The following is a 26924-nucleotide window of genomic DNA, read 5'->3' as shown; positions in this document are numbered from 1 at the left end:
TTATATTGTCTGTGGCTACGTGAAGGGCGTTGTTTCCTTATGTTCTGAGCTGCTTTCTCATTTGTATAACGGAGGGGTACTGATTTCTCTGAGGTTTTTTTTTTTTTTTTTTTTTTTAATCAAGTTCATTGATCATCCTATCTGTTCTTTTTTTTTTTTTTTTTTTAATAACAACTATTTTTTTTTAAAGAATTGTTTATTTATTTATTTATGTGTGTGAGTACACTGTAACTGTCTTCAGATACACCAGAAGAGGGCATCAGATGCCATTACAGATGGTTGTGAGCCACCATGTGGTTGCTGGGAATTGAACTCAGGTCCTCTGGAAGAGCAGCCAGCGCTCTTAACCACTGAGCCATCTCTCCAGCCCATCCTATCTGTTCTTATACCAATAAATACCATGTAGGTTTTTATCACTATTGTTCTGCAGTACAGCTTGAAATCGGGGATGGTGATAGCTCTCAAAGTTCTTTTATTGTGCAGAATTGTTTTGGCTACCTGGGTTTTTTGTTTCCCCATATGAAGTTGAGGATTGTTCTTTCAAGGTCTGACAGAAACGCTTCACACATTTCTGTGTCATCCTTTTGCGGGGCCCGTGCTAATCTTTTATGTGTCCTGCCAGTGAGCACTGCTGTCTGTCTGTCTTCTTTCTTTGCTTTTGTTTTTGATTTTGAAGACCCGATTTCTCTGTGTAGCCCTGTCTGTCCTGGAACTCTCTGTAAACTCAGGGATCTGCTTGTCTCTGCCTCCCAAGTGCTAGTGTGCCACTGCACCCAACTGTGTCATAGATCTTAAAGACTGAAGAAAAAAATCTCTTTATTACAGATACTGAAAACGTTTGTATAACTTTTCACATAAAATGGTATTAGTATTTTACTTGTTAATATAGTTGAAGATACAGATTTAAAAGGAAATTACTAAATGCATCAAAAGTGTTGAAGGCTAGTTAGAAGCTTAGTGTGTAAAGTTAGTAGTAAAACACTTGCCTAACATGTACAAGGCTTTGGGTTCAGCCACCTACCCCACTGGAAAAAATACAGTTGTACAGGTATGGTAGTACATGTTCTGGAAATTGAGGCAAGAGGATTGGCTCAGGTTCAAGTTCAGACAAGGGTGTAGAGCAAGACCCTGTTGACACATACAAAGTTTGCATAAGGCTTTTTAGGAAGTGATTTCCAGTGGTGAGTAAAGCCGGGATGAAGTGAAGGGGTTAGAGACTTTGTGTCCTTGGCTTGCATATTAGGAGAGCCATGTCTTAGCCATCATGTCTTTCCCATTGGTGAAGTTACCCAGCTTTCTCAACCCCTTTTTATACATGTTTACTACCAATAAGACTTGAGTATGTAAAAGTATTTCAGAAAATCTACAGCTATTTTTTCCTGGGATATAAAAAGTAAATGTGAGTAAATGATATTAAGAAATTCACCTTGGCATTTAAATGACTTCCTAGGATCTGGGGCAGCAGCTAAGACGTAGGGCACATCTAAGGTCCTGTTTGATGTAGAGTCTTTTAATACCATCAGAATGCTTTGAGATGTCTTTGAGAAAGGTAGTTACATTGTAACATTTCATTTCCTGTTCCATAGGCCTTTGGTTTTCCTTTGTCAGATTTTGGAAATAGATTCTATATTGCTATAGTTTGTCCCCCACCCCACAGCCTTGTCCTACATGAAGGTTTTGTTGCCCTTTTTAAACATGGTGTAATATTTATAATAAATTTAGATAGCGCTGCCATTAGCTTCCATAGTACCCTGTTTGGAAATTATACATAGCTTATGACAGGCTATATCAGTCTTTCAAGCATATGACATTTGCTGTCTTTTAAATCACTTGACTTTTCCATGAAACTGCTCTTAGGAAATGCACAGAAGATAAGTGTGCTGCACATGTCACATGGTGCCATCCGCTTAGTGACTGCAGTAGGACCAGCATCTATAGGTTCCTCTCATGTTTGTGAGAGAAAACTTTAAAACGTAGCACTTGAAGTTTATTTAATAAAAATTAATTTTAGGGCTGGAGAGATGGCTCAGAGGTTAAGAGCACTGACTGCTCTTCCAGAGGCCCTGAGTTCAATTCCCAGCAACCACATGGTAGCTCACAACCATCTGTAGTGGAATTCCTCTTCTGGTGTGTCTGAGACAGCTACAGTGTACTCACATACATAAAATAAATAAATCCTTTTTTAAAAATTAACTTTAATTACAATTTTCATGAACTATTTTTAGCTGAATTGCTTGAGCTTTGTACATTTTTATTGTTTTGTTGTTTTTGTTTTGTGTTAGAGCCACATTGTAAGTGGCTGCCTATGTCAGAAACTTAGAGTACCCTTACTGTGCCTCACAGTACAACTACATATATGGAGCCTCGTTTCAGCTCAACAATAGCAATTAATATTGGCTCTATATCATGTCCTCTTGTCCCTGTCTTAACTTGTATTGCATTTTCCTTGCATGTTGGCAAATACTTCACCCATGGTCTTGTACATGTGAGATATGACTGACCCTAAGCCTCATGTTAGCTTTCACTGAACAGTAACAAAAGAAGGCAGCGGTGCCCTTAAACTTATATCAGTATAAGATATCTAATAGAATGTACAATGTATTCTGTAAAGAACAAAAGCTAAGAGCTAAGGATTAACTACAGTTTGGAATCAGACAAAAGATGAAGTGACCCCGAAACAATAGTGAAGAATAGTAGTTTTAGAAAGTGTTATGATACCCTTCTGCCCTTTTTGCTGCCTCGGTCAGTGCTTTTGTCAGGATTCACAGGGTGGTAGATTTTTTTCTTGACTTTTTAACAACAGAATAAAATAAAATAGAAAACTGCATTTTCAATTTTATGTAACTATACAACTAACACCTTTATAATTAAAACTGTGAACTTGAACAAGGTTTTGTCTTACAGATAAAGAATTGTATGCTTGGATGAAGTGTGTGAAAGGACAGCCTCATGACCATAAACATCTGATGCCAACTCAGATTATCCCTGGCTCTGGTGAGTCTTCCTTTGTAGTAGAGGCAGAGAACTTAAGAGTTGTGGTAGCTCAGTGCAGTTGTTCCTGCCTGTGACCTCAGCATTTCACACGCTGGGCTGTTGTGTTTGAGGACAGCCTTGGTTGGTAACATTCATAGCTTGTGTTCATGTCCATCCCCTTCCCCCTCTGCCTGCCTCTCCAAACAAACAAGTATGTAATAAAATGACAAGTATGGTTTAGCTAATATTGAATTGTCCTGTTCAAAATTATAGGACCACTTAAATTTAATAAAGATTGCGAGGGGAAAAAAATCTTTCTTCCCAGACTTAGTGAAGAAAACTACACAGAAGCTATGAAAGAAATTGGATAGTGGTAAAGTTTGGGTTGTACTGATGCTCCCTACAAAAGAGTTCTAAGTATTCTGATCTTAATAATTAGACAGTAAGGAAAGGAATATAGATTTGGTTGGTGGTTCTGTGATGCCGAGATATCTGTAACAGACTGAGTAATCACTGATGAGAAATCAAAAGGCTACAAGACCTCTGCCTGCTCACAGGTTCTCAAACACAGCAAGGAAAGTGCTTTTAGCAGCTGATGCTCATCTTTACTAACTGTGTCGTTCTACAGTGCTGACAGACCTTCTCGATGCCATGCACATTCTTAGGGAAAAATACGGTATTAAATCCCATTGTCACTGTGCGAATAAACAGAATTTACAAGGTGGAAACTTTCCTACAATGAATGGTGTGTCTCAAGTAAGTAGAAAAGTCTCTGTTCACATACAACACTACAGTTACATGACTTAGCTTTGGGTGTACCAGACATGGTGGATAAACTTTTAATCAAAGCATCTGGGAAGCTGTGGCAGGATTGCTGTGAATTCAGTTTCTGGGCTAGCCTGAGATAAACTGTGGGACGGTCTCATTAGGAAAAACCCATAAGCCCCACTCTCGGGTTTGTGTTTCTTATCACTTGTGGTAAATTTCTTATGACTGCTTTTGACTGAATAATTGAGGAGGCAGTGTGAAAAGTTCAAGTGTCTCCCTATAGGTTCTACAGAGTGTTCTTCATCACAGTAATAAAACTTCTATGTGCCTGCCTGACTCTCAGCAGCAGAACACCCCTCAGAAATCTCAGACCAATGGCAGCAGCAGTCCTGGAAGTGCAAGCACAGACAGCAGGTTGACACCTCCAGAGTCCCAGTCACCACTGCACTGGCTAGCTGATCTTGCTGAGCAAAAATCCAGAGAGGAAAAACAAGGTAACTCTACCCACTCCCATTTGTGCTGAAGGGCTTCAGTGTGAGTGCCTGTAAATTGCCTTGCTTTCTGCTTTATTTCAGTGATAGCTTAGAATCAAGAAAGTATTTATCATCTTTACTAGGAGCCAGCCCTCCTAAGATTGCTATCAAAATTAGTTACATACTTATTTATGAATAAGGTTTGCAAAACTGTCAGAGCACCATATTTTAAATTAACTATAGCTTCTTCTAGCATTTGACAATTTTTTTATTCACAACAGAGAGACAGCTAACAAGTCTTGAGGTTCTGTGAAAGACCAGAGTTGTCTAGTGAGGAGTTAACGTAGTTTTTGGTCAGGTAAAATGGGTGGTGCTACAGCAGATTGTTATTCCTCATTCTAAATGCAAGGAACCCATTGTTTCTATACTTCAGTAGTAAATGTTTGCAAAATTTTTGTTAAATTTTATTTCAGAAAACAAAGAATTTACTCTTGAAAGGGAAATTAAAGAAGATGGAGAAGAAGATGCCTCTGATTCTCCAAATGGCAGCACATCACCTCCAGCATCCCAGAACAGTGAACAGGGTTCAACCCTACGTGATTTGCTGACCACAACAGCTGGCAAGCTTCGTGTGGGCTCTACGGATGCTGGCATTGCATTTGCACCAGTGTATTCAATGGGAACCTCTGTGAGTGTGCCAGCTAATTTCTATGTTAGATTTCGTTTTTCTGCATGCTGTCCAAGTTCCCTAACATTTAACAGCATGCACCTCCAACCTCCGCTTTTACGTTTGGGCCTTAAATTTATAGAGATTTGATAGTTGGCTATGGTTCTAACAAAACAGATGCAGCTTAAATGCAATGTCTGTTGGAATTCTAGTTCTCCCTTCAAAGCTAAAGTTTTGTGTATTTTTTCACATGGAATGCTGGAGAACGTTCTGCTGAGTCCAGATAGCTCTAAGATGAGTTTCTACAACTCATCTTAGAAAGTTGTATTTGTAGTGGGAAAGGAATCAGAACCATGTGGGAGTGTCTATGGAGAGCTTGCAGAGCAAGGTTGTTTCATTATCAAAAGCAGGAAACAGAATAATTTCCTAAGGGTATGATGTTACAGATGCTTTTAAAGTGTATGGGGACTTCTTAATCCCTGCATCCTTTGAGGACGTCCACACAGTGTGTAAGTTATGGCAGCTGTGCTTCTCAGGCGACAGAGCTGCTGGTTTGTTGCATTACCAAGGTGGGGTCCTCACTGTTTTCAGCAGTTGTTTGATTGTTGTTGTTGTTGTTGTTGTTTTCTGTTTTTAATAGAGTGGCAAAGGTGGCCGGACGATGCCTAACCTTCTTGATGACATCATTGCTTCAGTTGTTGAAAACAAAATTCCACCAAACAAAACGTCCAAGATCAATGTAAAATCAGAGCCGAATGAAGACCCTAAAGAAAGCAGACAATCTGCCACAAATGAAAGCAATAAGTTCTATCAAGACATACCACATTCTTGGATCTGCGACCAGCATATTTTATGGCTCAAAGATTACAAGAATAGTAATAACTGGAAGCTTTTCAAAGAGTGTTGGAAGCGAGGACAGGTATGTACGGTGTGCTCCACGGACTGGGGAAACCCGATCTCTGCTTTTGTCCAGATGTGTGTAATTTTACAAGGAAGTAGAGTATTTGCCAAATAGTTTTAGTTTAATGAGTAGACATGCATTAGAAATATATTTACAAAATTAATTTTCCCTTGTTCTGAATTGTGTTTCAAGTCATTTACTAGTATGTTAATATTAAAGATAATTGTCTTGAACTGATGAAAATGTAGATGTTTTCCTTTCAATGCTAGAGAGTTTTAGAAATAGTATTTTTGTTTTGTTTTCTTTGTGTATTTGTTTGCTTTTGATCTTTAATAGGCCTTCGATAAAACCAAGGTCTGTACAGTACTAAAGCGTGTGGCTTTCCACCTTGACTTCATCAAAGCTTTCAGTTTTGGGTATTTGAGACAGGGTCCTTCTATGTAGCTCTGGCTGTCCTTGAACTCACTTTGTAGACATTGGTAACCTTGACCTACAGAGATCCACCTGCCCCTGCCTCTAAAGAGCAGGATAAGAGGCTTGTGCCACTACACACCTGGCCTTCATTTCATCAGATCTTAAATACAAAGTTCAATTATTTCTTTCTGCCCAGATAAAATTGGTTTTCCCTATGATCAAAGTTCTGACTTAATGCTTTATATGTGCTTCCAATGTCAAGTACTTACATTCATAAACAATTATGAACAGACTTAATTATCTGCCTCAGGGCATTAATATTGCTTAATTTTTTTTCTTCCTCTTCAAAAAATTATTAGACTTATTTTTTTTATCCATCATTTACTATCTTTATGCTCATGTTTACTATATACACTGCATGCACGTATATAGTGAAAGTCTGTGGTCAGTTCTCTCCTTCCACCTTGTAGATTTTAGGGACTGAGCTCAGGACATTAGGCTTGGATAGGCACCTTTATCAGCTGAGCTACTTCTCCAGCCATACTGTACAGTTCAGTTTAATTAGTAGGCTTTGTGAACATGGCTAAGAACCATTTTCCTACAGCGATTCTCCGTCCTTTAGTGAAAATTGTGCTATTTGAACTTTTGCTAGTTGAACAAGGAAAGGGTGAGCACATACTAGTTATTGCTGAACTCTAGAATCTAGAAGAGCACAGTAAGAAATTCAAGCTTAAGTATTCACAGTGAAAGTTTCATAAATAATGAAGGAATTTTAATGCACATTGTAGGTAGTAGCTATGATTGAAAATTTATTACAGACTTACAGAAGAAGAATACTACAGGTGAGAATTCTGAATAGGAAGTATTGAGGTATTTCAATAGGATGACAGTAACTTTAGACTTCTACTTGGAATTATTTTAATATACCATTTAGCTGTCTTTTTAAAGATTGGCAAATGGCTTAACTTGGGAGTAATTTTATAGGAACTGTAGTGTGTGAATTGCCAGCAAAAATTACCTAATATCTGGACCTATCTATGTAGTAAACGTGTTGTTAACTAATGGAAACTATTTAATAGAGCATTCCACTAAATTTTTTGATGGGTTTTGTTTTACATTTGATTTTATGTGTATGGGTATTTTGCTGCATGTGTGCCTGTGCCCCACTTGCATGTCTGGTGCCTGTGAAGGCCAGAAGAGGGCATTGGATCCCTTGAAACTAGAGTTATAGATGTTTGTGAACCACTATGTAGGTGCTGGTAATCACCCATGTCTTCTGCAAGAGCAGCCAGTGCTGTTAACTGCTGAGCCATCCCTTCAGCTCTTTGTTTTGTTACTGTTTTAAGACGGTCTCACTATGTAGCCCCAGCTGGCCTGGAACTCATTGTGTAGACCAGAGTAATTGGGGTGAATCTTCAAAAAGTCCTTTGTAATTAAAATTTTTAATTTGAGGCTTTTCTTTAATGATGAAGTTTTAAATGTTTTAGAAAGTTAATGTCTTTTAGAGAGTCTTCGAAGTCAGGATTTTAGTTTCTCTGTACTGTAAAACTGTTATTGGAATAAAGTCTGAATAATTTATCAGTTGAACAATTAAGCATAGAGGTATTTTTATATAATTTATTAGAGTTTTAGAAGTAGTAAATCTTTAGTTATGGTACTTTAATTAAACAGTGTTGTAAATTTTGAATGAAATCAAAGAGGCAAGATTCATTTACAGTCAATCATTAAGCTTAAAGTATGACATCACACCTATTCCCAGTGTTGTTATCCAGACCCTTCTAGAGGTAAAAGAAAATGTGTTTTTAGTGTGGTAAATTCAGTATCCACTATGTTTTCACCTCCCCCCCCACCCCCAGTGTTTCTGCAAATATTGCATAGTTACAAATAGTTTATACAATGTCTATAGAAAATTTGCCTATGAATAAAGCAGTCTCCTGACATATTTCTGCTACCCATAAATGCAACATTGACTTATTTTCTGAAAAGTGCTTTCTATTGATATTTTCATACAAAGCTGCCATTTTGTTGGGAATAGTGGTACATATAAATCTCTGCACTCAAGACCTGAGGCTGAGGGACTGCTTATGCTACATTGCAAGAATCCTGTGTCAAAACAGAGATCAAATGAATAAATAAGTAAATGAATAAATAAATGTCCCCATTCCTAGTGTGGCATTTTCCATTGTTTTCATTCACATGTGAGCATCTTTCAAGTCCAGAGCTATTGAAGTAGCCTCTGTTATATTTGCAAATTTGCCAGTAGAGCTGAACTTAACAGTGCCATCCACTTGCATGTACACTGAAACTTTGAAGTGTTTAGGCGCCTTTTAACTATTATTTATTTGTGTTTATTCATAAGCCTGCAGTGGTTTCCGGTGTGCATAAGAAAATGAACATTAGCTTGTGGAAGGCAGAATCAATTAGTCTGGATTTTGGAGACCACCAAGCTGATCTCCTCAACTGCAAAGACAGCATTGTTTCCAATGCCAACGTTAAGGAGTTCTGGGATGGTTTTGAAGAAGTGTCAAGTATGTTGTTTTCACTGTTGTCTCACCCATGTAACCTTAAGATGATACCCTGACAATGCGACTTCAACTCTTCACCTGGGAAGCAGCTCTATTACCATTGTTATTCAGGAGAGAGACAGAGAGACACACACCTGGGGGTAGTGACATACAACTCTATCTCAGCAATTGGTTAAGCAGAAAGAAACAGGAAGTTCTAGAGTCCTAGGTCATTCTTGGCTACTTAGTGAATTTGAGGCCAGCTGAGCTAATAACTAAGACCCTGTCTATAAAAGACAAAAAATAATTTAGAAACAAAATAGTGGTTCATAATCTTAACTCTAGTCCTGATTTTCTTTAACTTTGACAGAACTTATGCTTTATTTCCTAATGGAATTTTGGTAACTCCCCAAAATTGTGGAAGTTAAATTATATAGTTTATGTTAAATACTTTGAAAATTTAAAACTATAAATGTACGACTATTATTAAGAAATGTAAATAATCCTGAAGAGCAATTTCTTTTAGATACTAAAAGTAGTTAATACATGTATCCCATATTAAAAATCTTTGGGCTGGAGAGATGGCTCAGCAGCTTTTGGAGAGGACCCGAGTTTGGTAGCTCACAGTTGGCTGCCTGTAAGTAACTTCAGGTGCAGGAGATCCAATGTTCTCTTCAAACTTCCTTGTCTATCTATACACGCACACATAAATACACACACACAGTCCATCTAAAATGTGTAAATGCTGCACGAATACATAAAAATGACCAACCAGTGCCCACGAAGCATCTGTGTACTACAATTTAATCATTGACATTCTTTCTCAAACACTAATAAAAAGGCCTAAGTTATATTTTCAGTAACTAGCTTCTGTCTTTATAGAACGTCAAAAAAACAAAGGTGGAGAAACAGTAGTGTTAAAGTTGAAAGACTGCCCATCTGGAGAAGACTTCAAGACCATGATGCCAGCAAGGTATGTGTGTCATGGGAAGTTAAGCTAGGCTTGTTCCCAGCATTTGCAACTACTGCTATAACCATGAAGAGTCGTCTTTGTTTCTTTTTTGTTTTGTCTTGTTTTTTTCTTCAAGAAAGATAAATAACCAAAAAGCAAAATTAAAACTAAAGCCTCATCAAGGTTGAAGACCTTGTTCTGAGGAAGTACTGTTAGGGCATTGTGGTGTTCAACTGTAGGCCTCCCTCTCTCTGGATCTTGTACCTAATCAGTTTTGTTTAGGGAAGTGTAATTCAAACTTTAGTATTTAGTATACTTTATGCCTCCCTCGTACAGTAGTACATCAGTTTAGACTCTGAAGAGATTCTAGAATAGTTTTGCCTGGTTTAAGGAAAGAGTATTACAGTGTTCTTCACAACTTAAGAATTTTGTACCAGACAGTGTACAAAACATAGCCCTCCTGAGATAGAGGCAGGCAGATCTCTGAATTTAAGGCCAACCTGGTCTACAGAATGAGTTTCAGGATACCCAGTGATACATGGAGAAACCCTGTCTCAAAAAAAAACCAAAATTAAAAAGATAGAAAGAATTTTGTACTTCCAGATATTTTAAATGTAAGCCTATTTTTTTTTTTAAAAAAAAAAAAAACTGTATTGTTATCTTTAGATATGAAGACTTTTTAAGAAGTCTGCCATTGCCAGAATATTGCAACCCAGAAGGGAAGTTCAACTTGGCCTCCCATTTGCCAGGGTTCTTTGTACGCCCTGATCTAGGTCCCAGGCTGTGCAGTGCCTATGGTAAGTGTATGTTCACATTTCTCTTTAAGTTGACACTCTGTGGGAGGCGAGCAGACTTCAGCCCAAAGGCCAATTGTCCAGTGACTTAAAACCTGTACTTTAAATCATGTTATTGAAACTCTTTTTGATATCAAGTAATATTTATATCAATTTGATATCAAATATTATAGGAATTGGCAGATAGTATACCTAAGTGATACTTCCTAATTCTTTGTGTCAGTTCTATGTATTTTTATTGAATTGTTTTGTATGTGGCATTTCCATTGATAGTTTTAGGGGCAAGTATTTGTAACAAGGCAAATAAACCAGACTTGTAATTAATTTGTTGTGATACATTGTTGTATGGGCATAGTATCTGTGCATTACCCGATGCACACTGTGCACTGCGGTAAATGGCCTCATCTCCCACACAGGTGTTGCTGCTGCTAAGGATCATGATATAGGAACCACAAATCTTCACATTGAAGCTTCTGATGTTGTCAATGTTCTAGTCTATGTCGGCATAGCCAAAGGAAATGGCGTCCTCTCCAAAGCAGGTAAAGAAACGGAAAGAGCAGCCACAAGTGCTGTTGGAGTACAGGCTAGCACAGAAGATGGGAGGGGATTCTGATCTTTGATACTGAAAATTACTTTTCCTATTTCTCATGTACAAGAAATAGTAATTTTAAAGGTAAATATTTTTATTTGACCCTTTGCTTTTACTACTCACTGTATTCATGAATGCATTTTGTTAACTTACTGAGAATCATATGCTAAATAGGTACCAGTTCTTGGGGACGTTAAGGGCCATTTTAATGTAATCACACACCCCCTTTCCACTCCTGTTGGATTCAAAGGAAAAAGGAGGTTTTTAAACACAAGTGGCCATTTTCCTCTATTCATAGATTTTACTTTTTATTCTCTAAAACTTTGCTCTACCATCTGTCTGTTCCACCCTTTTCACGGTGCAAATAGTGGCTGTTAAGCCTTTACTCTCCACTGACTCCTCTTTAAAGTGGGTGTGTGTTGCTCAGTGAGGGATTATTTACAAGAGCAGTCTCTCAACTAATGTTTCCTACTCGGAAGTGAAAGTTTTAGGGGCAAGTATTTATAACAAGGCAAATAAACTAAAATTGAGGCTAAATTGTATTGGCACAATATCTGCACATTATGAGATACATCCAGCACTCTGCAGAAAAAGCCCTCACTTCCCTGTCTCTACCTCAGCCATTCTGTAGCTCTGACCCTCCAAACACCATCATTCCAGCTCACTCAAGCTTGTCTGGATACTTGGTTGAATTAACTGTTTCTCTTGCTTTCACTGACACATAATTGTCAGGATAGTTAGTCATTTCTCTCTGCCTATCTCTCACCTGCCTCCTGTCTCTTCACATTTTGGACTTGGCTGCACTGGCCTATTCCTCTGAGGAACTTAATGCCTGCTGTTTTTAGTACTAGTTATTCATGGCCTAACACTGGGTCTCTGACTCCCCCTTATTCCCATCCCTCGTTCCTAACATATTTGCTCTTTTGAGAAAACTTTACTTTCTTTATAATTCTATGGCTTTTAATCATTATAGGTGTACACAGAGGAATGTTTTAGGATTACAGTCATAACTAAGCATCTAGCTTACTTGAACATAGTGACCTACAGAAGGCTCATGTTTTCCCCTGCATTAGCTCTCCTGCCTCTTCATATGCAGTTTGCATTATTATCCCATCCTATCAGTTTTTTTTACCATTGGGGGCTAGCCTGCTCTATTCAGTCATTCTCATCCCAGTGCTGAGTCATCCTTTTCTCTCGAGGTTTCGGATTTAAGTTGGGATACCAACCCATGAATTGAACGTGTGCTTTTATTTTAGTGTGTTTTACTTACGTGGTTCTCTAGCTTTGCACTTGCTGTGCAGCCCAGGCTGGCCTTCAGCTCATGTCCTCCCAAGTGTTGGGATTGTATGGAGGATCCAACACACGTGGCCCAACCTGTAATTTTATTGAGAAAACAATTAAAAATGTAAAACATTTTAAAATGTAGTTTTAAAGTAACCTAAAGAAGCATCAAATTCTCTAGTAAACTTACAGAGTTCTTCATTTTGTTATTATTCCCTTAATTAGAGGGGAAACTTTTTCATAGCTAATATTTAAAGACTGAACTAGTCTTTTGGTGCTTTTATATTCTTACGACAACATTTACTAAATGTGTTTAATTTGTGTAGGTTTATTAAGATCTTCTGGAACTCCATGAAGGCCTGACTTTTTTAATCCCCTCCCCCAAAAAGAGCCCTGTTTTTAGTCTACCACACATCTGGTCAGTACTTGAGTTTAGAAGCCTTTGCATCCAAATTTGATTGTAAAGACTGTGTCCTAAATGCTAGGGCATATCTGATACACTGTTCAAACCTTAGAAAACACCAGAGAGATGATGGTACAGTGGTTACCACCACGTATTGCTCTTCCAGAGAACCCAAGGTCAGTTCCCAGCAGCTCACAACTGGCTGTAACTCCGCCTCAGGGCATCTGGTGTTCCCTTCTGAATTCCTGGGGGCAATAGGCACACATGTGGTACACACACACGTGCAAACAGTCACTTATATACTTTTACCAACATGGAAACCAATACAGAAACTCCTTCTAGAATCGTCATATTGAGAATGCCTAGAGTTGATCACCTTTGTTGGTGTTCTTCAGATTCCTTACATAGATCTGGGGATTTCCAAAGTGCCACCATTTGACAAGGGTTACCTGATGTTTCTTATGAAGAAATCAATCTGCGTGTGATGACAGAATAACCTTAACCAAGGACGGAGGACCTATTGAAATTAACCAGAATACTTCTCATTAGTAACAATAGTAAGCTAGCCCCAGGCACATAACTCTGCTCATTACTCACTGCTCTGAACCTAAAATTAGGGCAATGGCTCCTGTTAGCCTTACTCAGTAGTTATAGGAACCAAATACTAAAAGTTTAAAAAAAAAAAGTCAGTTAAGGAATGCCTTGAGTTACTGACATTGCTCAGTCATCCCTGGGACAGGGAGAAGCTTTTTTTTTTTTTTTTTTTTTTAACTAAATTTCTAGCTGGAGAGCATTTTCTCTGTCTCCGAAGCAAACAATTGCGAAATCATTCTCTCTTCCTGTGGACACATGAATTTCAAACCCAGGCCTTTGCTCCCCCTAACAAATTTCCACTCTATAACTAGGTTAACAGTGAGAGTGCTGACCATAGCCCTGTAGGGAGGAAGTACATTTCCTTGTCTAGAAACTGAGGCAAGAGAAGAGTGGGTTGCAGTCCAGACTTTGTTGAATAACAAGTTCCACAGGATTCTGGGCTACGTCTTGACACCATGGGGTGGAGGGGGCAGTGAAAGAAAAGGTCTCCTGCTCTGATAATCAGTCTTACAAGGTTTGGTTTTCTGGTAGGCTTTACTGACCCACTAAAAATTTATTTCCCGTGTTTCAGGAATACTTAAGAAATTTGAAGAAGAAGAATTGGATGATGTTTTAAGGAAAAGATTAAAGGATTCAAGTGAAATCCCTGGTGCTTTGTGGCATATTTATGCTGGAAAAGATGTTGACAAGATCAGGGAATTTCTTCAAAAGGTATAACTGAGACTTCCGAGCTTCTACTTGGCTTCTGAGTGTGGACTGTCTGTTGATTTACCTTTCTGGCATTCTGCAATATAAGATCATTTAAATACCTTTTAGTCTTCTTTAGTGTTTTGTTAACTTCACAAGGCTCTTTATGTGGAGCTGGAGCAGTGGCTCGGTAGTTAAGACCACCTCGTGCTCTCAGGGGACCCCGATCTGTTCTCAGCACCCAGCGGCCGCTCACACCCATCGTAACTCCAGTGCCACAGGACCTGAGACCCTCTTCTGGCCTCTTAGAACAGCAGGCACAAATTTATTACACAGACATACATGTAGGCAAAACACTCAAACACAGAGTGTAGAAATAAGTAAGTAAGCAGTTTTCCGAGCTGTCTCTTGGTTAAGAGACATTGTGTTTTTGCTCATCTTCTTGAATGGATTTAAATAATGTTTCTGGGATCTATATAAAAAATTGTTACAAGTCACCACCTTATACCAGAATCCCTAAAAGTGTTTTAACCTAAAACATAATAACTGTGCTTCTTAAATCAAGCTTTTCATTAACTATTAGCAGTTTGTTGAAGTAGATTTTTGATGGGTCAGGTCACTGGGTCTACAAGTATTACTTATTTTTGTATGTATCTGTAAGGGCTTGTGGAATCCATGTGCATAAGGTTTGGCTTTGCAGAGAAAAGGAGGCAAGTGGTTTTCTCTCATCTACGTGATGAGGAAGTAAAGGTGAGAAAAGCAACCGAATGTTGGAGAGAGTCACAGTAGGGAAGTGGTGTGCCAGTGTCCTGTGGCTTTCTAAATAACTGCAGAATGCTTCGGGATGGAGTCTCATTCTGTAGCTCTGACTGGCCAGGAACCCGCTTTGTAGAACAGTGGGCCTCTAACTGAGAGACATCCAGCTGCCTCTGCCTCTAGAGTGCTGGGGTAAGAGATGGAACCAGCACACAGCCCAGCCTTACTTTCTTAGAGTTAAGAACAGTCGTTAGCTTTTCTGTTTGCTTTGAGATTTATTCATTTTTATGTGTAGAGGTGTTTTGCCAGCTTTCATGTCTGTGTCCCATGTGCAGAAACTGCCTGAGGACGCCAGATGGAAGCAGTGCTAATGTGGCTGCTGTATCGCTGCTGACATCAAGCCCGGGTTTTCTGCAAGAGCAGCCAGTGCTCTTAACCACTGGGCCATCGCTCCAGTCCCTAGGCATTGTTTTATAGGAGCATGAGAGCAAAAGCCCAATACAAGTCAGTAAGAGTTTTCCAGTCCCTTAACTTGGTGTGCACAATCTTATTTTAACTTATATCAGATTTCAAAAGAACAAGGCCTTGAGGTCCTGCCAGAACACGATCCCATCCGGGACCAAAGCTGGTATGTGAATAGGAAGCTGCGCCAGAGGCTGCTTGAGGAGCACGGGGTGAGAGCCTGCACTCTGATTCAGTTCCTTGGAGATGCCATTGTTTTGCCAGCAGGAACGCTTCATCAGGTACATGCATGTGATTGCAACTTCCTGTACTGAAAAGAACGGGTTTGGGGGGGGAAATGACTGTGTGTAAGAAGATGTTAGGTAGAAAAAGTCCCCATTGCATTTCCACTAGAATGGTATTTGTAATATTTGAAGCTAAAGCAGTTAAGTCACTTGGAAGGCTTACGCAGATGATTTACGCTAGTTACAGTTTACACCTCTCCGATCCCCACAGTGATGAGGCCACACTGCTCACGCTCCCTACTCTGAAGAGCGTGGGGAGAGGCCAGGCTTTGAATGGCATGCTGGTGTAATTCTAATGTACTTAATGAAGGATCGTGTATAATTTATATAGCTAGCCTAAGATCTACATTCATATTAATGCCTACCATGGCAGCGATGGCCACCTGTGACCCCCTGGTTAGGGAGGCTGAAACGGGAGTATCACAAATTCAAGGCCAACCTGGGCTACATAGCAGGTCTTTCTGAACAAGCAAAGAAGTTAAGAGGGGGGAAAAAAACTACAGGTGCAATCTTTGCATTGATCAGTAGGCATGTGATACTGGGAAGAATGGTCTGGAACGCTAGATGATGCGTAATAAAGTATGTCAGGGAAACCTGAGATGCCTGTCTCCCTAGAAGAAAAATACAGTTTGCCCTAGTGTGTTTTCTACAGCTTGTCCCCACCATCAGTAGTGAGAGGCACCTGCTGAGGATTCATTGAGGGAAAGTTTCTTTATTACTGTTGTCCCTGCATGAGCTGCATGTATAGTGGTGACAGATACTCCTTAGTTTTCATAGTGGGTGCTTTTAAACAGTCAGATTCATCATCCTTCCATCTTACACATCATTTGTGAAGCTAAAATATTAACATTGTAGTATGGCTTGAACTCTTCTAGAAAGTGTGTTGGTTGGTGTTTGTCATGGATCCCTGATCACTCAGGGATGTCAGTCGCCATTGTTCATAGTCCATGAGTTGGATCAGAGCCCCTGTCCCCATATGTCACTTATTTGTGCTGCTACAGGAAGTGGCTGACCTGTACACAGTGCAGATGACGTTAAGAAAGCTGCCCATGGTTTAAAAAAAAAAAAAAAATGTGTCAGACTGCGTTGATAATAGAGGATGGATTAACTTGGAGGTTCTTGTTTACATGTCTGGCTTGTTAAGTATCTGTGTTATTGTTGCTGTTCTGAGTCATTTGAGCCAAGCTGGCCTCCTGTCAGCCTTCCAAGTACTGGCTTTGGTTTGAATAGTCTTGCTCTGCAGACCAGGCTTTGCTGCCTCTGGCTCCCAAGTGCTGTGGTTACAGGTGTGTGCTGCCGCCCCTCATTTCAGTGCTGAGCTTCCAAAAGTGGCTGTTGTAGCCAGTCTTTGTTATGACACGGCTTTGTAAATTACATACATGTGTGTTTATGTGCATGGGTGTTTAGCAGCTGAGTGCAGGCACTAGAGTTAGAGGTGGCTGTGAGCAACTGCCAGGCATGCTGGGAACTAAACTCAGGTTCTCTGGAAGAGCAGCAAGTGCTCTTACTGTTCAGCCTTCTTTCCAGCTTTCTACCTGCAGTGCGTTTGGGTCTTTAGTTCAGACAAATAAAGTATTTACATGTAGGCTTCTATACCAACACACCCTTTCATTGGGTACATATTGGCTAATAGGATTTGCCCAGTCAAATGATAAATGTCTGACTAGCTTTTAAGAAGTCCCCACTGTCCTCTAAAATGGTTGTACCTTTCCCCGTGTGTGTGGTGTGTTTTATTTTCTGCTTCCTTACTATTTTCAGATTTATTTTTTAGACCGTAGTTATGGGGTGGGAAGGAAGAGACAAGGGTAGAGATGGTGTTTTGTTGCTTAGATGGGACTGGCTTCAGATGTGCAGTAGTTTGATGAGCACTTCCCAGAGTGCTTCCTTTCTGGATGGCTTGGTCACACAGACACCGTGTCCCATCCCTGATCAGTGTTGCTGATCTTGGGACATCTGCTTGGGGAAGAATGTGAGCTTTCACGTTTCTGATAGTCAGTGCTGCTGTTACTACCTGCTGACCACACTTTGAGAGGTGCTGAAACTACTTCGATGGAACCAGCACTTCTATGACAGTGGCGTTGTGGCCTCTGAGCAGCGACTGGGGAGAAAGACAGTGGCATACTGCGCAGGGCAGTTTGCAGATTTGTCTTACCAAGTACAAGTGTGGTCACCATCTCATCCCAGTCCCATACTGCAGCTTGTGCTTTAAAACCGACAGAGCATGTGAAATTATGTGTACCCCTCAGTAGTCCCTGGGCCTTGATCTCTAGTGTTTATTTGCCCCTCTGCTGTAGTGTTTTGAATGGCTTTTAAAGCTGAGACAAGAGCTGGGGCTAGAGCTCAGTAGTGGAGCACTGGCCTAAACTATGAGGCTCAAGCCTCAAACTGAAAGGAAAAGAACATGAAGAGAAAATCTTTATTAATAAGTTTGTCCTAAGTTTCTAGACTGTTTTAGCATTGTGACTTTATATTTTTAAAAGTCACAAATTGTCTGCAGAATTGTCCAGAAGAAATGCATAGCCAAACCTTCTCATATAATATTTTCACAACCAAATACTAAATGAAGATAATGATGAACCCCTTTTTAAAGAGATGACATTCAGACTATAAACATGAACAGCTTTGTTTGCCTACCTCCCTCCCGCCTTATAATCACAGCCAAGATGACTGAGGACTCAGATGGCTAAAGAGAGGGCATAAATGGAATGGGAAGCTTACTGATGTTCTGCTTTAGCTCTGAAGCTTTCAGCAAGATACATCAGATAGGGGTTGTTCAGAAACATACACTGCCCTGTAAGCATCAATAGAAGTTGGCAGTCTGAAAAACATTTTAAGGCAGCCATAAATTGTCAGTGCTGACACAGTCTCTCTGAGCTCTGGGCGATGACACAACACTCAGAAGAGCCAGGAGGCACTTCTAAAAGAAAGTCTCTTTAAGGAAATCTGTCAGCACACAGCTAACCACTGGGGGGTGGGGGGGGGCAAATGGGACAGTTCCTTCCTGACCACACCCAGAAAGAAATACAGCCTTCTCAGAGACTGCAAAGTGACAGTGACCCGGGACCCAACGCTTGAGGCGAGGGAAGATTCGTACCAGAGCTCACATAATAATATGCAGATGCCCAGCCCTCAGCCTAGAGTGGTGCACATGTGCACAGAAACAGAAAGGATGGCTTTTCCCAGGAAAGAATGTACTCACAGAAATCGTCCAGACCTCGGACTTACTAGACAACTCAAAGAGGAAACCACAAGGATGGCGGATGAAGAGAATGAAAAGAACAAGACATTGAACAAAGGACTGAAGTTGAGGGCTACAACTGATTTTAGGTCATGTGAGAGCTAAACATCCCAAAGGTAACATGCTAAGACTCCTGAAGGACTCACTCTGCCCACAGCATGCCCACATAAGACACTGGAGGCTATGTAGCTGGTATGAGAGTTAGTGTAGCAATGTAAAGCATCTGTTAGACAAGACATCACAGGAGTTGGCCTCCTGGTGACTTGCCATTTATTGGCTGATTTGTCTTGGGACAGGAGCTGAGCATCTCATCCATAGTCTACTGTTGTGACTAGAGCATCTGTTCTACAGTCATAAGGAAGACCCAGGGAGACATTGTGAGGCTCCCACTGTTACTCTCCAGAGGAACCAGCATCCCAATGAGCACAGAAACAGAACGCTTACTTTCTGATGCTACCAACTTGTCACTAGAGGCCCAGAGCTTGAGTTAAACTACTCTGCAGACTTCGACAGCTGTTCAGGTGGTCATCTGTTCAGAGGAGGAATTGTGGCCCCTCTGGAGTCCCATCCCTGTCATCAGTTAGACCGCCGGTCTCCATTTCCCACTCCTATCTGCCTCATCTCACTCTTCCCAATTACATTTGTTTTGCAGACTTCAAAACTAGAATAAATGGAAGTGCTTAGTTTTTCAGTTGTTCCTTTCCCAGGAATTTTTATGGCATTTTAAAACATCTTTTGAAGACAACTAAAGACAAAAAAAAACAAAAAAAAAAAAAGTCTCATATTAGATCCACTTGGGCCTTCCTCTGCTATACAAAGCATTAAGAAAAAGCAGTGATCAGGAACAAGGACATACAGCAGGCATAACTGATAAACAAATGGCGTGATGCTGACCGGCTCCTGAAGAAAACCTTTTATTCAACACCATGATTCTGAAAAACTTAGACTAAAGTCACCTGAGATCAGAGGATCTCTTTAATTGGCTAATTTGAAACAAAGGCACAAATAAAAATTCTAGAGCCGTTCTGAAACTCATATGGCCAGTAGATTATGTGGAACTAATGTTCTGCCCCCAGTGCCGAGCAGATAAACTAAGTTAGGTTGCATTTCCTTTCGTCTCTTGATCCAAGAGTTACCATTGCCATGACCAACAAGGGAATGGCAACAGCACAGATGGAGTGCCCCCCGCGCTCCGTAGTGTTTTCAGTAACACGTTTTAATAGTCCATCCTCGAAACACTGATAAATTAGGGTCTATTAACCTCTCCAAAGGATTCCTGGAAAAGTCATTTGTTTTTATCATTTAAAAGTACTTCATTTACAAAGTCACTTCACATGAAGCTTTTTGGTGACATAACTTTCTCATTAAAGTGTGGTCTTAAGCTCTGAAATCCATTTGATGTTCTGAGAAAATTCTCTGGCAGAATTGTCCTTTGTATCTATTCATTTTAGACACCTTGGCTTTTCTTCCATTGTGACCATCTGTTCTAAAATTTGCATTTCACCTTTTTTTTCCTTTTGAATAGGTACAGAATTTTCACAGCTGTATTCAGGTGACAGAAGACTTTGTCTCCCCGGAACATCTTGTGCAGTCGTTTCACTTAACACAGGAGCTGAGGCTTTTGAAGGAAGAAATCAATTATGATGATAAACTACAGGTAAGGAGTATTCAGAGATCCAGGATTGTTTTGTTTTGGTTTTGTTATTGGGTTTTTTGGGGGTGGGGTTGTTGGGGTTTTTTTGTGTTTTTTTTTTTTGTTTGTTTGTTTGTTTGTTTGTTTGTTTTAATACTCAGAAGATCGGATGTATGATCTGCTGCTTAGGCAGCTGTTTCTGTCTTGGCATACCAGGATAACCACAGTCAGCACAACATAGGTTACTGAGCTTACTGACAGGTGCTGGTATCCTGGATTTTGGTGCTTTTATGCTTCCTGTCTTAAGTTTGCTCCTCCGTTCCCTTACAATTAAAGCTGTCATGTTGCTTTTTAAACGGGCATGTAGTGCATGCCCCGGAGTCCTGCATGGGAGGCTGCAGCAAGAGGACTGCTGTTAAATAAGCTGGCTCACTTGGGTTACAGTGAAGTTTGTGAGTGTGTGTGTGTGTGTGTGTGTGTGTGTGTGTGTGTGTGTGTGTGATCTAGCAGCAGCTCAATCATTGCAAACACTGTCTCTTTTAGGTTAAGAATATCTTGTATCATGCAGTCAAGGAAATGGTGAGAGCTTTGAAGATGCATGAAGATGAAGTAGAGGACATGGAAGACACTTAAGTGTGGTTGTGACTGGGATGTCCCTTGAGTGACACTAGGTCTTACTTAAGCTCCATTAAACCATCAGTGCCAAGAAATTTCTCTTTGTAGTAATTACTTGCTACTGACACCATACCAGTATAGCATTATGTCACAGCCCCGTGACTCAATGCTAGCTGCAAACCAAGCTAAATTGAAAAGCAGCACTGTATAGCTGTTCCTGTATCATAGTGTATATGATGTTTGTGAAGATGCCAGATTTAAAATGATGTATTTATTTTTGGTAAAAAAAAAAAACAAAAAAAATGTATGCTATATTGTTGATCAAGTGTAAATGTGCTGTTGTACAGTTTAATAGAATAACTGATATTTTCACTACATTGAGACAGTTACTGTGAGACTAGGACACATACCAGCTGTTGCCAGCGTTTGGAAAATTGCTGGGTTGCACAGCAGTCATGTCATAATCAGAATTACTGCCAAACAACTGTAAAATGTGTAAAGTACAAAGGATATAAGTAGATACTAAACTCAGACACTTCAATATTTTGTTGAAGCTATTGACTGTACAATTAAACATTTTCAAAAGGTGTAATTTATTTAAAATTGTCTCATTTGGTAAAATTTATGTGAAGTTTTAAAGCTAAATATTAAACTTAATATGCTATGTAAATATATACATATATACATTTAAGGATGTATTTTTTTAAAACATTGGCTTGCTTTTGTTAAAGTGCAAGTGTTACATATGGCTTTGTACATTACAGTTGAAAGGGGTTTTACATTTTCCATTAAAAGACTTTATCAAGAAGTTGGATGTCACGCTCTGTTTTGACACTGCTGGGATAAAGGAGAGCTTGCAGCCACAGGCTGTGGTGAGCTCTGCCCCCATCGTGGGGCCCTGCTACTTCCAGTAGCTGATCACCTGCCACGTGGCTAGCCTTTGCCACTGGAGTATGTAGTTCTCCTCGGGCATGACAGGTGTTGAGGAGTAACCCAGGTTAGCCACCTTGAAGGTTATGGCCATCATCCTTTGGCTTCACATGGCCCTGCTATGCCACACGTTTTACCCCAGGTGAGCTTCAGCGGGCGTCTGAGCACCTCAGTCCACATAGTAACTGCCTGGCAGGAGAGGTGGTAAGGGCGGATCACTTGCCAGGAGAAATGGCTGGTCTCGACTCAGATGCACCTGCCTCTGCCTCCGTAGAGCTAGTTTTAAAGGCATGTACCACCAGACCTGGTCTGATTAAGAAAGGAAATTAGCTTAAAGCCGTGGTATTCTGGGTGTTTCTACTTTCTGGTCTCCTAAGGTCTTGGAGGAGTACAATCCTTGTGGTATTTTTTTTTCCAAAAAGCTTTTGCTTCTGGCTGTACACAAGGCTCCTTTTAACTGTCCTACAAAAGAGTTTGAGTCCAGTGGAAGCCAGGTGAGAAAACTGCTTCTAGCCATAATTCAAGAGGTGAGCATATCCCATGTTAGTGACCAGATGCTTCTTAACCCTGGGCGGAGGAGATAACACAGCCTTTACATCACCAAAGACATTTGTAGACTTGGGAAAGCTGAGGCGTCAGCATTGTGGGTTCCCTTCTGGCTCCTGGAGCAAGATTGTTGTGTGGGACTGCTCTGAGCATGTAGATGGAAGTCAGAGCACACCGTGGACTTTTTTTTTTTTTTTTTTTTTTTTTTTGAGAGATGTTCTGTGTATTATTCTTTAGGCCAAGCTGACTGACCAGCAAGGCTCAAGGATCTTCCTGTTTCCATCTCCCCAGCACTGAGATTATAGGCATGCACCACCATTTGGCTTTTTATGCCAGTTTTTTTTTTAAATGAGATTATGTAGCAATCCTTTTGCTTGTTCTGTTGTTCCTCCTACAAAAATGTCTTGCTGTGTCCATCCGTTTCCTGCGTGTCTTAGGTTTTCCTTTGCTGTGAAGAGACATCAAAAGGAAACTTTTAATTGGGACTGGCTTAGACTTTCAGCCCATCATCATCATTGTGGGAAGTATGACAGAATGTGGGCAGTCATGGTGCTGAAGATGCTGAGAGTTTTATATCCAGATCTTCAAAAAGCAGGGAGTGAACTGGCCTGAGTTTCAGAGACCTCAAAGCTCAACTCTTAAGACACACCTCCAACAAGGCCACACCTAATAGTGCCATTTCTTATCAGCCTATTTTTATTCAAACCACCGTACCATGTAAAATTATCTAGAAGCTGACCTGGCTCAGCAGTTAAAAATGCCTGCTCCTTAATTATGAAAGCAGGTTCAGATCACCCCAGCACCATTTGGGGTATCCTAACAAACAAGTGCTTCCTAGGGAGTGAAGACAAGATCACTTGAGGGGCTCAAAGGCTAAAAGTACATGCTACTCTTGCAGAGAATCCAAGAGGATCCACATAGGTAGCTCCCGACAATCTGTAACTCTAAGGAATCTTCTACTCTTTTGGACTCTGTTTACATACCTGCACTTAGGTACATACACAGAGACATCTTAAAAACATGTATATCAGCCCTGCCCCAAAGGCATATGAGCAATAAAATACACCCAGTGTCCTGTTGTCTCTGCAAACATTTGAACACATGCACATACACTTGTCACACAAATATCTGTGAAAGGTAAATGAACTATGTAGAATAGTTTGACAGACATCAAGGTCAGGAGGCTTTTTATAAAAGCAAACCTATAGTACATACAATAGTCATTACCCTTACGCCTCCATGTGGGCTCCTTTCTCAACGAGCACACATACATGTGCCTTAAGTCCACTTTTTACTGAGTGTATTCTGAGATTGTAGCATCCTTTCACATCAGTAAGCTTGGCTCATGAAGTACAGGCCTACGTGTATCCAGTGAAGATCAGTGACTGAGGGGAAGGTATCAAATACTTCACTTGGTGAGTATAAACTGTTGGCAGGGATTGATGCTTCTGACTGCTGGGCTGGCTACGGAGGAGGAAAGGAACGCAAGGTAGCCACCTCAGTTACTCAGTCTGCTTCACTGTGCATGGGGGTATAGCAGGCCAGATAGGAAACAAAGCCATGTGTGTTGCTCATCTTGTGTCAGATCCAGATGTTGACTAATTGCAAAACTTAGGACATAGATGATTACACAGTTAGATGATAGCATCCCTTGAAGTCACCTCAAATGCAGTTTTTATTGAGATACACTCTTAACAGTCCAAACTAGCTTCCTGTGCTGACTGACTAGGCTGACCCTGAACTTGTGGCTCTAGAGTGCTGAGGTTGCAGGTTTACACCACCTTACTAAGTTTATATGGTGCTGGAGCCCAGGGCATATTGAGTTCCTTACTGAGCATGCACCCTACCAACACATCCCAAGCCCTTATGTCAGTTAAACAAAATGAGTATGTTAGCTATTGAGTCACTAGTATGTAGAGATTTGAATTTCAAGTCTTGGCTTAGGGAGGTTTTCACAGCTGACTTAAGCTGTGACCTCAGTTGGTGTGACTTGGTGATAGGGCACTTGCCTAGCATGCACAAGACCTTGGTTTGACTCCACTCCAAAAAGTAACCAGCTGTCATTCACAAGCCTTCCCTGGATACAGGTGAGGCTAGGTTTGTTTTTGTGTGTCTTAATAAGAGCTCAGTCCTGGGGCCAGTGGAGGCTCTGTGTGAGGAAGGTCAAAGCTGCATCTTGGGACATGTCCAATACCACCTCCCTTGCCCTTCATTTAGTATGTTGTGTGCATTCATGTGCCATGCACTCAAACTATAGGCTTACTTAACTGTGAGTCAGAGGACAAATTGTGGGAGTTAGGTCTCTCCTTTCCCCAGGAGTACCAGGAACCAAATTAGGATCAGGTTTGGTGGCAACAGTCTCTACCATGGAACCATCTTCTTGCCCCTGGACCTTATATTTAAACAATATTTAAAGGAAACACACACATACCTGATCCTCCGGGCACCTTGAGAGTCAAGTGAGGCAGCAAGACTTCTTAAAGTCCAGGTTAGTGTTCAGAGACGACTAATAGCGCTGGTTGCTCTTCCAGAAGACCCAGAGTTCAGTTTCCAGTACCTGCACAGTTCCCTTTTGTAACTCCAGTTACAGGGGATTGGACTCTTATGAACTCCATAGGTACCAGGTGCACAGTGGTGCACAGACAAACATGTATTTGGTGGGCAAGCCTACAGTCCCTGACAGTGCTTACACATTTCTTTATAAAACTTACTACACGTTGTAGTCAGAGGGCAATGTACACCAACTGGTTCTCTACCATGAGGGTCCTAGGGAGCCATGCTTTTGCCCTGTCTTTACCCAGAGCCATCACATCTGTCCCCATTTCATTCTTAAACTTTTAAAATTGGGTTTTCCTATCTGTTCTATACTAGGCAAGCAGGACTTGGGATACAGTCCATAGCAGAGTGCTTGCCTGGCATACAAGGTCTTGAGTCCCACCCCCAGGTTGTCAAGAGGGCCTCACTATAAGACCCCTTCCATACTGGAAGACAGAAAACTGGCCTTTGATTCTCCACCAGATGGCACTATTGGTCAGCACAGCAGTGGCTTCTAAAGGGAAGACTGGAAACAAGCAAACTCTAGTGCTACCGCCTACTTCCCACCAATTAAGATGAGAGGGACTGTGATAAACTACACAAGAGAGAGGTCCCCTTTCACCTCCAACCATCCAGAACAGCACTTCTCAACCCCCTTGGGGGTCCAATGGTTCTTTATGGGGGTCACCTATCAGATATCGTGCATGTCAGATATTTACATTATGATTCCTAACAGAAGCAAAATTAGTCATAAAGTAACAACAGATACTTTATGGCTGGGGGTCAGCACAACATGAGCAGCTGTATTAAAGGTCGCAGCATTAGGGTGAGAACCACTCATCTAGAATGGTAACCTAATCCCTGAAGGTCCACACTGCCTCACCCTACCTAGTAGCATTCAACTTAACTACCAAAATGTGAGTCCACAAATGCCACCAGCATTCTGTAAGGTCCTGGATGTAGAAACATGGCATGGCAGCACAGACCTATAGTTCCGGTGCTAAGGGAAGCAAACAGGAAGGGCCCTAAATCTCAGGGTTGGCTGATCCGGTGAGCTCCCAGCTTGAGTCAGAGGCCTGATCTCAAAAGGTGGGGGGAGCCGGATGTCGGCCTCACTTGCACAGGGCATGTGTACAGACTTTATGCTTTCTATTAAGAACAAGCATTTCTTCCCGGTTCTCCTCTCCATTACTTCTGAAATGACGTACGTGGGTTCTCCACTCACCTAATTTGTTGGTACACTGGTCAATCAGATGTCCTTCAGTTGAGTTCAGTCTGACGCTTACCTGTATGTTGGATCCCACGGGTGAGTGTTCATCTGGGGCCAAAGCACAAGGACCAGGTTTGACTTCTGCCTGCCAACTGGAGGCTGGTCCTTCAGATGTTCAGATCACTTTGCTGGAATACGTCAGGTGAACACAACCCATTTTATAGGAATGAAGCTCAGGAGGTCCTGAGGAATGCACCAGCAGCTTAACTACAACACGCCGAGCTGAGCATGGCGACACAAGACTCCCAACACAACCAGGCTACACAAGCGCACAAAACAGCGTGCACAAGAGCCTCAGCAACAAACGGACAGAAGGGGGTCAAAGAAAACAGCAAGCCACAAAGGGATGGGAAGAAGAGCAGAAGGGAGCAGACGCAGAAAGTACTCACACAAAACAAAGCTGTCCCTTTCCCTTCTCTTTGGCAAGCGCTCTGCACCAAGCTACACCCCAACCTATGGAGCTCATTGAAATAAGTCAGACTGTTCAGTCCATAGCTAGGCCTTGTGGGAGAAAGGGCAGGAACACAGGGAGAAGCCATTGAGTGCCTTGTCTTTTAACCACCAGTCATACTCAACAAAGGTATAAAACACAATTATTTTATTGATTTCTTACAATCAAATACTGCTAACTAGCATTACTTTCACACATGCATCA

The 26924-nt window shown here is 40.9% G+C and overlaps 1 protein-coding gene across 3 annotated transcripts in view; it reads left to right on the top strand.

Annotated features, from left to right (window-relative positions):
- Positions 1-21701, top strand: part of JMJD1C (jumonji domain containing 1C) — a 162222-nt gene extending 140521 nt beyond the window's left edge. The window contains exons 14-26 of one of the 3 annotated variants that reach the window (XM_080938162.1): positions 2905-2994; positions 3602-3729; positions 4025-4235; positions 4688-4902; positions 5522-5800; positions 8556-8724; positions 9583-9673; positions 10319-10449; positions 10863-10985; positions 13885-14024; positions 15323-15499; positions 20266-20397; positions 20917-21701. In XM_080938162.1, the coding sequence (XP_080794288.1) occupies positions 2905-2994; positions 3602-3729; positions 4025-4235; positions 4688-4902; positions 5522-5800; positions 8556-8724; positions 9583-9673; positions 10319-10449; positions 10863-10985; positions 13885-14024; positions 15323-15499; positions 20266-20397; positions 20917-21006 (1976 nt within the window). In that variant the 3' untranslated portion in view covers positions 21007-21701. Of the gene's footprint in view, positions 1-2904; positions 2995-3601; positions 3730-4024; positions 4236-4687; positions 4903-5521; positions 5801-8555; positions 8725-9582; positions 9674-10318; positions 10450-10862; positions 10986-13884; positions 14025-15322; positions 15500-20265; positions 20398-20916 lie in introns of those variants that run through there. The other 2 variants (XM_080938161.1, XR_013975551.1) reach the window with 2 other exon arrangements.
- The last annotated feature ends 5223 nt before the right edge of the window (positions 21702-26924 follow it).

The sequence above is a fragment of the Micromys minutus genome, assembly GCF_963924665.1.
Source record: "Micromys minutus genome assembly, chromosome: 25".
Lineage (NCBI taxonomy): Eukaryota > Metazoa > Chordata > Mammalia > Rodentia > Muridae > Micromys > Micromys minutus.
The sequence above is the reverse complement of the archived record's forward strand: the minus strand, read 5'-3'. Positions and strand labels throughout refer to the sequence as shown.